At 46.2% G+C, this 11,717-nt stretch overlaps 1 protein-coding gene across 1 annotated transcript; it reads left to right on the plus strand.

Moving 5' to 3' along the window:
* Positions 1-215: 215 nt before the first annotated feature.
* Positions 216-11,318, plus strand: LOC311114590 (filamin-B-like; the record flags this gene model as incomplete). The annotated part of the gene is made up of 6 exons (XM_084189830.1): positions 216-226; positions 3,550-3,726; positions 5,685-5,903; positions 9,827-10,000; positions 10,977-10,979; positions 11,134-11,318. Exons 2-6 carry the CDS (start codon positions 3,684-3,686, stop codon positions 11,316-11,318), a joined length of 624 nt encoding a protein of 207 aa, XP_084045956.1. The 5' UTR covers positions 216-226; positions 3,550-3,683.
* Between the last annotated feature and the right edge of the window lie 399 nt (positions 11,319-11,717).

Here is an 11,717-nt window from a genome sequence, read left to right on the forward strand (position 1 = left end):
AACCACTGCTACACAATACTACATTATACTACACAATACTATACTTTACTATACTACACTGTGTTACTGAGCTAGACCAAGGTAACCACTACTACACAATACTACAATACTACGACTCAATACTACACACTAGTACTATACTACACAATACTACAATATACTACACAATAGTACTAAACAATACTATACTTTACTATACTACACTGTGTTACTGAGCTAGACCAAGGTAACCACTGCTACACAATACTACAATATACTACACAATAGTATTATACTACACAATACTATACTTTACTATACTACACTGTGTTACTGAGCTAGTCCAAGGTAACCACTACTACACAATACTACAATACTACGACTCAATACTACACACTAGTACTATACTACACAATACTACAATATACTACACAATAGTACTAAACAATACTATACTTTGCTATACTACACTGTGTTACTGAGCTAGTCCAAGGTAACTACATTTACATTTACATCATTTAGCAGACGCTCTTATCCAGAGCGACTTACAAATTGGTGCATTCAACTGATGATAGCCAGTGGGACAACCACTTTTTTTCTTCTTTTTTTCTTATGGTGGGTTAGGGGAGGAGGGGGGGGGGGGGTAGAATGATTGCTTTATACTATTCCAGGTAATCCTTAAAGAGGTAGGGTTTCAAGTGTCTCCGGAAGGTGGTCAGTGACTCCACTGTCCTGGCGTCGTGGGGGAGCTTGTTCCACCATTGGGGTGCCAGAGCAGTGAATAGCTTTGACTGGGCTGAGCGGGAACTGTGCTTCTGTAGAGGTAGGGGAGCCAGCAGGCCAGAGGTGGATGAACGTAGTACCCTCGTTTGGGTGTAGGGACTGATCAGAGCCTGAAGGTACGGAGGTGCCGTTCCCCTCACAGCTCCGTAGGCAAGCACCATGGTCTTGTAGTAGATGCAAGCCTCAACTGGAAGCCAGTGGAGTGTGCGGAGGAGCGGGGTGACATGAGAGAACTTGGGAAGGTTGAACACCAGATGGGCTGCGGCGTTCTGGATAAGTTGTAGGGGTTTAATGGCACAGGCAGGGAGCCCAGCCAACAGTGAGTTGCAGTAATCCATATGGGAAATGACAAGTGCCTGGATTAGGACCTGCGCCGCTTTCTGTGTAAGGTAGGGTCGTACTCTGCAAATGTTGTAGAGCATGAACCTGCAGGATCGGGTCACCGCTTTGATGTTAGCAGAGAATGACAGGGTTTTGTCCAAGGTCACGCCAAGGCTCTTTGCACTCTGGGAGGAGGACACAATGGAGTTGTCAACCATGATGGCGAGATCATGGAGCGGGCAGTCCTTCCCAGGGAGGAAGAGCAGCTCCGTCTTGCCGAGGTTTAGCTTGAGGTGGTGATCCGACATCCACACTGATATGCCTGCCAGACATGCAGAGATGCGATTCGCCACCTGGTTATCAGAAGGGGGAAAGGAGAAAATTAATTGTGTGTCGTCTGCGTAGCAATGATAGGAGAGACCATGTGAGGATATGACAGAGCCAAGTGACTTGGTGTATAGAGAGAATAGGAGAGGGCCTAGAACTGAGCCCTGGGGGACACCAGTGGTGAGAGCACGTGGTGCAGAGACAGATTCACGCCACGCCACCTGGTAGGAGCGACCTGTCAGGTAGGACGCAATCCAAGAGTGAGCAGCGCCGGAGATGCCCAACTCAGAGAGGGTGGAGAGGAGGATCTGATGGTTCACAGTATCAAAGGCAGCGGATAGGTCTAGAAGGATAAGAGCAGAGGAGAGAGAGTTAGCTTTAGCAGTGCGGAGAGCCTCCGTGACACAGAGAAGAGCAGTCTCAGTTGAATGACCAGTCTTGAAACCTGACTGGTTTGGATCAAGAAGGTCATTCTGAGAGAGATAGCAGGAGAGTTGGCTAGAGATGGCATGCTCAAGAGTTTTGGAGAGAAAAGAAAGAAGGGATACTGGTCTGTAGTTGTTGACATCGGAGGGATCGAGTGTAGATTTTTTGAGGAGGGGTGCAACTCTCGCTCTCTTGAAGACGGAAGGGACATGGCCAGCGGTCAAGGATGAGTTGATGAGCGAGGTGAGGTAAGGGAGAAGATCTCCGGAAATGGTCTGGAGAAGAGAGGAGGGGATACGGTCAAGCGGGCAGGTTGTTGGGTGGCCGGCCGCCACAAGTCGCAAGATTTCATCTGGAGAGAGAGGGGAGAAAGAAGTCAAAGCATAGGGTAGGGCAGTGTGAGCAGGACCAGCGGTGTCATTTGACTTAATAAATGAGGATCGGATGTCGTCAACCTTCTTTTCAAAATGGTTGACGAAGTCATCCACAGAGAGTGAGGAGGGAGGGGGAGGAGGATTCAGCAGGGAGGAGAAGGTGGCAAAGAGCTTCCTAGGGTTAGAGGCAGAGGCTTGAAATTTAGAGTGATAGAAAGTGGCTTTAGCAGCGGAAACAGAGGAAGAGAATGTAGAGAGGAGGGAGTGAAAAGATGACAGGTCCGCAGGGAGTCTAGTTTTCCTCCATTTCCACTCGGCTGCCCGGAGCCCTGTTCTGTGAGCTCGCAATGAGTCGTCAAGCCACGGAGCAGGAGGGGAGGACCGAGCCGGCCGGGAGGATAGGGGACATAGAGAGTCAAAAGATGCAGAAAGGGAGGAGAGGAGGGTTGAGGAGGCAGAATCAGGAGATCGGAGGGAGAAGGATTTAGCAGAGGGAAGAGATGATAGGATGGAAGAGGAGAGAGTAGCGGGAGAAAGAGAGCGAAGGTTGCGACGGCACATTACCATCTGAGTAGGGGCAGAGTGAGTAGTGTTGGAGGAGAGCGAGAGAGAAAATTATACAAAGTAGTGGTCGGAGACTTGGAGGGGAGTTGCAGTGAGATTAGTAGAAAAACAGCATCTAGTAAAGATGAGGTCAAGCGTATTGCCTGCCTTGTGAGTAGGGGGGGACGGTGAGAGGGTGAGGTCAAAAGAGGAGAGGAGTGGAAAGAAGGAGGCAGAGAGAAATGAGTCAAAGGCAGACGTAGGGAGGTTAAAGCCACCCAGAACTGTGAGGGGTGAGCCATCCTCAGGAAAGGAACTTATCAAGGCGTCAAGCTCATTGATTAACTCTCCAAGGGAACCTGGAGGGCGATAAATGATAAGGATGTTAAGCTTGAATGGGCTAGTGACTGTGACAGCATGGAATTCAAATGAGAAGATAGACAGATGGGTCAGGGGAAAAGGAGAGAATGTCCACTTGGGAGAGATGAGGATTCCAGTGCAACAGCCGCGCTGACCAGATGCTCTCGGGGTATGCGAGAACACATGGTTAGACGAGGAAAGAGCAGTAGGAGTAGCAGTGTTTTCTACACTACACAATACTACTACAACAAATTACTACAGAACTGAGCTACTACAAGGTAACTACACTACACAACACTACTTCGATCCAGATAGGAACAGCATGTATACACTACACTCCAATAAACTACTACACAGCTGGTCTGTTACAGAGACAGACCACAGTCACCATGGACACCAGAGCTTTAACGTACTTTATTATCCCCTCCTCCTCTAGATCAGTATGCTGTGAGGTTCATTCCCAGAGAGAACGGTCTGTATCTGATCGATGTGAAGTTCAACGGCAGCCACATCCCCGGCAGCCCCTTCAAGATCAGGGTGGGGGAGACAGGACAGGCTGGAGACCCAGGCATGGTGACTGCATACGGAGCTGGATTAGAGGGAGGAACCACTGGTAACTAACACCTTACTGGTGTAGACTCAGCAAAAAAAGAAACGTCCTTTTTTCAGGACCCTGTCTTTCAAAGATAATTCGTAAAAAATCCAAATAACTTCACAGATCTTCGTGCTTGTTAAATGAACCGTAAACAATTAATGAACATGCACCTGTGGAATGATCATTAAGACACTAACAGCTTACAGACAGTAGGCAATTAAGGTCACAGTTATGAAAACTTAGGACACTAAAGAGGCCTTTCTACTGACTCTGAAAAACACCAAAAGAAAATCCCCAGGGTCCCTGCTCATCTGCGTGAACGTGCCTTAGGTATGCTGCAAGGAGGCATGAGGACTGCAGATGTGGCCAGGGCAATAAATTGCAATGTCCGTACTGAGAGACGCCTAAGACAGCCCTACAGGGAGACAGGACGGACAGCTGATCGTCCTCGCAGTGGCAGACCACGTGTAACAACACCTGCACAGGATCGGTACATCCGAACATCACACCTGCGGGACAGGTACAGGATGGCAACAAAAACTGCCCGAGTTACACCAGGAACGCACAATCCCTCCATCAGTGCTCAGACTGTCCGCAATAGGCTGAGAGAGGCTGGACTGAGGGTTTGTAGGCCTGTTGTAAGGCAGGTCCTCACCAGACATCACGGGCAACAACGTCGCCTATGGGCACAAATCCACCGTCGCTGGACCAGACAGGACTGGCAAAAAGTGCTCTTCACTGACGAGTCGCGGTTTTGTCTCACCAGGGGTGATGGTCGGATTCGCGTTTATCGTCAAAGGAATGAGCGTTACACCGAGGCCTGTACTCTGGAGCGGGATCGATTTGGAGGTGGAGGATCCGTCATGGTCTGGGGAGGTGTGTCACAGCATCATCGGACTGAGCTTGTTGTTATTGCAGGCAATCTCAACGCTGTGTGTTACAGGGAAGACATCCTCCTCCCTCATGTGGTACCCTTCCTGCAGGCTCATCCTGACATGACCCTCCAGCATGACAATGCCACCAGCCATACTGCTCGTTCTGTGCGGGATTTCCTGCAAAACAGGAATGTCAGTGTTCTGCCATGGCCAGCGAAGAGCCCAGATCTCAATCCCATTGAGCACGTCTGGGACCTGTTGGATCGGAGGGTGAGGGCAAGGGCCATTCCCCACAGAAATGTCTGGGAACTTACAGGTGCCTTGGTGGACGAGTGGGGTAACATCTCACAGCAAGAACTGGCAAATCTGGTGCAGTCCATGAGGAGGAGATGCACTGCAGTACTTAATGCAGCTGGTGGCCACACCAGATACTGACTGTTACTTTTGATTTTGATCCCCCCTTTGTTCAGGGACATATTATTCAATTTCTGTTAGTCACATGTCTGTGGAACTTGTTCAGTTTATGTCTCAGTTGTTGAATCTTGTTATGTTCATACAAATATTTACACATGTTAAGTTTGCTGAAAATAAACGCAGTTGACAGTGAGAGGACGTTTCCTTTTTTGCGGAGTTTAGAAATACATATTTTTTTCACACTAGCACTGATTTAGCTGATAGCTGCTTTATTGAGTAAAGTTTTACTTGCAATGACTATGATATGCAGGGTGAAAGTAATGCTGTCAGGTACGGCGTCCTGGCAAAATAAATTGCTGTATGCCGTACCGGTAAAACATGAGCCTATCACAATAATTAAAACAAAATGTCAAGCAAACTGTAGACTATTAAACCACTTTTTATCATTACCGCATGTCAGAATAATGAAAAATGAGCGAATGCATTCACTGTTTGAAGGCTGGAAATATGTTGCGAGTGGATACCTGGTAAAGGAGCCCTTTGAAGTGATTGTTTGACATAGGAAGAAATTAATTCCACTTCCACCCCTGATGATATGGTTGAATCGACTGACTGAAGGTTTCTCTGAATAACTGCATCTGATAAATGAATCAAACTCATCTCTGTCCTTCTACCATCTCTCTGCAGGTACAGCCTGTGAGTTTGTGGTGAACACCAGTACGGCGGGGCCCGGGGCCCTGGCGGTGACCATCGACGGCCCCTCCAAGGTGAAGATGGACTGTGTTGAGTGTCCGGAGGGTTACAAGGTGACCTACACCCCCATGGCTCCAGGAAACTACTTAATCTCCATCAGATACAGAGGACCTTCCCACATCGTAGGATCCCCCTTCAAGGCCAAGATCACTGGTGAGGGACCTGGACAGTGGACAGATGCACACACACACAACTCTCTCTCTCCCTCGCTCTCACTCTATCTCTATCTAACCCCTCTCTCTCTCCCTATATCTCTATCTAACCCCTCTCTCTCTCTCTCTCTCTCTCTCTCACTCCCTCTGCCTCTCTCTCGCTCTCTCTCTCTCTCTCTCTCTCTCTCTCTCTCTATCTAACCCCTCTCTCTCTCTCTCTATCTCTATCTAACCCCTCTCTCTCTCTCTCTCTCTCTCTCTATCTCTATCTAACCCCTCTCTCTCTCTCTCCTTCTATCTCTATCTAACCCCTCTCTCTCTCTCTCTGTCTTTCTGTCTCTGTCTCTCTCTCTCTCTCTCTCTCTCTCTCTCTCTCTCTCTCTCTCTCTCTCTCTCTCTCTCTCTCTCTCTCTCTCTCAATTCAATTCAATTCAATTCAATTTAAGGGCTTTATTGGCATGGGAAACGTATGTTAAACATTGCCAAAGCAAGTGAAGTAGATAGTAAACAAAAGTGAAATAAACAATAAATACTAACAGTAAACATTACACTCAGAAGTTCCAAAAGAATAAAGACATTTAAAATGTCATATTATGTCTATATACAGTGTTGTAACAATGTGCAAATAGTTAAAGTACAAATGGGAAAATAAATAAACATAAATATGGGTTGTATTTACAATGGTGTTTGTTCTTCACTGGTTTCCCTTTTCTTGTGGCAACAGGTCACAAATCTTGCAGCTGTGATGGCACACTGTGGTTTTTCACCCAGTAGATAAGGGAGTTGATCAAAATTGGGTTTGTTTTCGAATTCTTTGTGGGTCTGTGTAATCTGAGGGAAATATGTGTCTCTAATATGGTCATACATTTGGCAGGAGGTTAGGAAGTGCAGCTCAGTTTCCACCTCATTTTGTGGGCAGTGTGCACATAGCCTGTCTTCTCTTGAGAGCCAGGTCTGCCTACGGCGGCCTTTCTCAATAGCAAGGCTATGCTCACTGAGTCTGTACATAGTCAAAGCTTTCCTTATGTTTGGGTCAGTCACAGTGGTCAGGTATTCTGCCAATGTGTACTCTCTGTTTAGGGCCAAATAGAATTCTAGTTTGCTCTGTCTTTTTGTTTTCTCATGATTTGGTTGGGTCTAATTGTGTTGCTGTCCTCGGGCTGTGTGGGGTCTGTTTGTGTTTGTGAACAGAGCCCCAGGACCAACTTACTTAGGGGACTCTTTTCCAAGTTCATCTCTCTATAGGTGATGGCTTTGTAATGGAAGGTTTGGGAATCGCTTCCTTTTAAGTGGTTATAGAATTTAACGGCTCTTTTCTGGATTTTGATAATTAGCGGGTATTGGCCTAATTCTGCTCTGCATGCATTATTTGGTGTTTTACGTTGTACACAGAGTATTTTTTTTGCAGAATTCTGCATTCAGAGTCTCAATTTGGTGTTTGTCCCATTTTGTGAATTCTTGGTTGGTGAGCGGACCCCAGACCTCAGAACCATAAAGGGCAATGGGTTCTATAACTGATTCAAGTATTTTTAGCCAGATCCTAATTGGTATGTCAAATTGTATGTTCCTTTTGATGGCATAGAAGGCCCTTCTTGCCTTGTCTCTCAGATCGTTCACAGCTTTGTGGAAGTTACCTATGGCGCTGATGTTTAGGCCGAGGTATGTATAGTTTTTTGTGTGCTCTAGGGCAACGGTGTCTAGATGGAATTTGTATTGGTGGACCTGGCAACTGGACCTTTTTTGGAACACCATTATTTTTGTCTTACTGAGATTTACTGTCAGGGTCCAGGTCTGACAGAATCTGTGCAGAAGATCTAGGTGCTGCTGTAGGCCCTCCTTGGTTGGTGACAGAAGCACCAGATCATCAGCAAACAGTAGACATTTGACTTCAGATTCTAGTAGGGTGAGGCCGGGTGCTGCAGACTGTTCTAGTGCCCTCGCCAATTCGTTGATATATATGTTGAAGAGGGTGGGGCTTAAACTGCATCCCTGTCTCACCCTACGGCCCTGTGGAAAGAAATGTGTGTGTTTTTTGCCAATTTTAACCGCACACTTGTTGTTTGTGTACATGGATTTTATGATGTCGTACGTTTTTCCCCCAACCCCACTTTCCATGAATTTGTATAGCAGACCCTCATGCCAAATTGAGTCAAAAGCTTTTTTGAAATCAACAAAGCATGAGAAGACTTTGCCTTTGTTTTGGTTTGTTTGTTTGTCAAATTGGGTGTGCAGGGTGAATACGTGGTCTGTCGTATGGTAATTTGGTAAAAAGCCAATTTGACATTTGCTCAGTACATTGTTTTCACTGAGGAAATGAACTAGTCTGCTGTTAATGATAATGCAGAGGATTTTCTAAAGGTTGATGTTGACGCATATCCCACGGTAGTTATTGGGGTCAAATTTGTCTCCACTTTTGTGGATTGGGGTGATCAGTCCTTGGTTCCAAATATTGGGGAAGATGCCAGAACTAAGGATGATGTTAAAGAGTTTAAGTATAGCTAATTTAAATTTGTGGTCTGTATATTTTATCATTTCATTGAGGATACCATCAACAACACAGGCCTTTTTGGGTTGGAGGGTTTGTATTTTGTCCTGTAGTTCATTCAATGTAATTGGAGAATCCAGTGGGTTCTGGTAGTCTTTAATAGTTGATTCTAAGATTTGCATTTGATCATGTATATATTTTTGCTGTTTGTTCTCTGTTATAGGGCCAAAAAGATTGGAGAAGTGGTTTACCCATACATCTCCATTTTGGATAGATAGCTCTTCGTGTTGATGTTTGTTTAGTGTTTTCCAATTTTCCCAGAAGTGGTTAGATTCTATGGATTCTTCAATTACATTGAGCTGATTTCTGACATGCTGTTCCTTCTTTTTCCGTAGTATATTTCTGAATTGTTTTAGTGATTCACCATAGTGAAGGTGTGGGCTCAGGTTTTCTGGGTCTCTATGTATTAGGATGGATAGGTTTCTCAATTTCTTTCTTAGGTTTTTGCATTCTTCATCAAACCATTTATCACTGTTATTACTTTTCTTTGGTTTTCTGTTAGAGGTTTTTAGATTTGATAGGGAAGCTGAGAGGTCAAATATACTGTTTAGGTTTTCTACTGCCAAGTCTACACCTTCACTATTACAGTGGAACATTTTGTCCAGGAAGTTGTCTAGAATGGATTGAATTTGTTGTTGCCTAATTGTTTTTTGGTAGGTTTCGACACTACTTTCCTTCCATCTATAGCATTTCTTAATATTATTCAGTTCCTTTGGCTTTGATGCCTCATGATCTCTCTCTCCCTCTCGCTCTATCTAACCCCTCTCTTTCTCTCTCTTCTCTCTCTCTATCTAACTGCCCTCTCTCCATCTATCTCTATCTAACCCCTCTCTCTCTCTCTCTCTCTCTCTCTCTCTAACCCCTCTCTCTCTCCATCTCTATCTAACCCCTCTCTCTCTCTCTCTCCATCTCTATTTAACCCCTCTCTCTCTCTCTCTCTCTCCATCTCTATTTAACCCCTCTCTCTCTCTCTCTCTCCTCTCTCTCTCTATCTATCTCTATCTAACCCCTCTCTCTCTCTATCTAACCCCTCTCTCTCTCTCTCTCCATCTCTATTTAACCCCTCTCTCTCTCTCTCTCTCTCTCTCTCTCTCTCCATCTCTATTTAACCCCTCTCTCTCTCTCCTCTCTCTCTCTCTCTCTCGCTCTCTCTCTCTCTCTCTCTCCATCTAACCCCTCTCTCTCTCCCTCTATCTCCATCTAACCCCTCTCTCTCTCTCTCTCTTCCCATCTCTATCTAACCCCCCTCTCTCTCTCTCTATCTAACCACTCTCTCTCTCTCCATCTCTATTTAACCCCCCTCTCTCTCTCTCTCTCTCTCTCTCTCTCTCTCTCTCTCTCTCTCTCTCTCTCTCTCTCCCTGTCTGTCTCTCCACCAGGCTCCAAGCTGGTCAGTAGCCATAGTAACCATGAGACGACCAGCATCACGGTCGACCCTGTGACTCGCCAGGACAGCCAAGGGGACGCCAGCTGTGTGACAGCCAAGGGGCTCGGTCTATCAAAGGGCTTCATAGGCCAGAATAACAACTTCAGCGTTGACTGCAGCAAAGCAGGTGTGTGTTTAGTCTCTGTTGTGTGTGTGTGCATCCTGACCCTGTAATAGAGACGGGTTAATAACTGGAGGGCTGATGAGGGAAATCTGGTGGGATGTGAGCTGGCAACCGTAGGGCTGCGATCGTCAATATCTCAGGTGACGCCTACTGTCGTTGTGTCCTACTAACTCTAACCCTACCTACTGCCATTGTCCTACTAACTCTAACCCTACCTACTGCCATTGTCCTACTAACTCTAACCCTACCTACTGCCATTGTCCTACTAACTCTAACCCTACCTACTGTCGTTGTGTCCTACTAACTCTAACCCTACCTACTGTCGTTGTGTCCTACTAACTCTAACCCTACCTACTGCCATTGTCCTACTAACTCTAACCCTACCTACTGCCATTGTCCTACTAACTCTAACCCTACCTACTGCCGTTGTGTCCTACTAACTCTAACCCTACCTACTGCCATTGTGTCCTACTAACTCTAACCCTACCTACTGCCGTTGTGTCCTACTAACTCTAACCCTACCTACTGCCATTGTCCTACTAACTCTAACCCTACCTACTGTCGTTGTGTCCTACTAACTCTAACCCTACCTACTGTCGTTGTGTCCTACTAACTCTAACCCTACCTACTGCCGTTGTCCTACTAACTCTAACCCTACCTACTGCCGTTGTGTCCTACTAACTCTAACCCTACCTACTGTCGTTGTGTCCTACTAACTCTAACCCTACCTACTGCCATTGTCCTACTAACTCTAACCCTACCTACTGTCGTTGTGTCCTACTAACTCTAACCCTACCTACTGCCGTTGTCCTACTAACTCTAACCCTACCTACTGCCATTGTCCTACTAACTCTAACCCTACCTACTGCCATTGTCCTACTAACTCTAACCCTACCTACTGCCGTTGTCCTACTAACTCTAACCCTACCTACTGCCATTGTCCTACTAACTCTGTGTATTAATCCTGTCCTCCCCCCAGGGCGTAACATGCTGTTGGTGGGTGTTGACGGGCCCAGGGTTAGGGTCAGTGTGTATTAACGCTGTCTTGTCCTCCCCCCAGGGCGTAACATGCTGTTGGTGGGTGTTGATGGGCCCAGGGTTAGGGTCAGTGTGTATTAATCCTGTCCTCCCCCCAGGGCGTAACATGCTGTTGGTGGGTGTTGACGGGCCCAGGGTTCCCTGTGAGGAGGTTCTGGTGAAGCACGTTGGGAACCGTATCTATAACATCAGCTACCAGCTCAAGGAGAAGGGAGAGTACATCCTGGTAGTGAAGTGGGGAGAACAGCACATCCCTGGCAGCCCCTACCACATCACTGTCTAGACCAATCAGATTCTACCACATCACGGTCTAGACCAATCAGATTCTACCACATGACTGTCTAGACCAATCAGATTCTACCACATCACTGTCTAGACCAATCAGATTCTACCACATCACTGTCTAGACCAGGGTTCCCCAACTGGCAGCCCGGTAATTTTAGTTTTACGTTTTCTGAGCAATAAATAAATGTTATTTCAATGTTTTATTGTTGGCCGCATGTTGCCGACTCCTGGTCTAGACCAATCAGATTTAACCATACCAATGTGAATTCAGAACCCTCAAAACTAGAACTTTGTCTAGACCAATCAGAACGCCCCAAATCACTGTCTAACCAATCACCAATTACAACCTTCCAAACTCATACACCATAACCCAAAACAAACAATAATGCATAAACAC

Source organism: Coregonus lavaretus (assembly GCF_964263955.1).
Source record: "Coregonus lavaretus genome assembly, contig: HAP1_SCAFFOLD_693, whole genome shotgun sequence".
In the NCBI taxonomy this organism is placed as follows: domain Eukaryota; kingdom Metazoa; phylum Chordata; class Actinopteri; order Salmoniformes; family Salmonidae; genus Coregonus; species Coregonus lavaretus.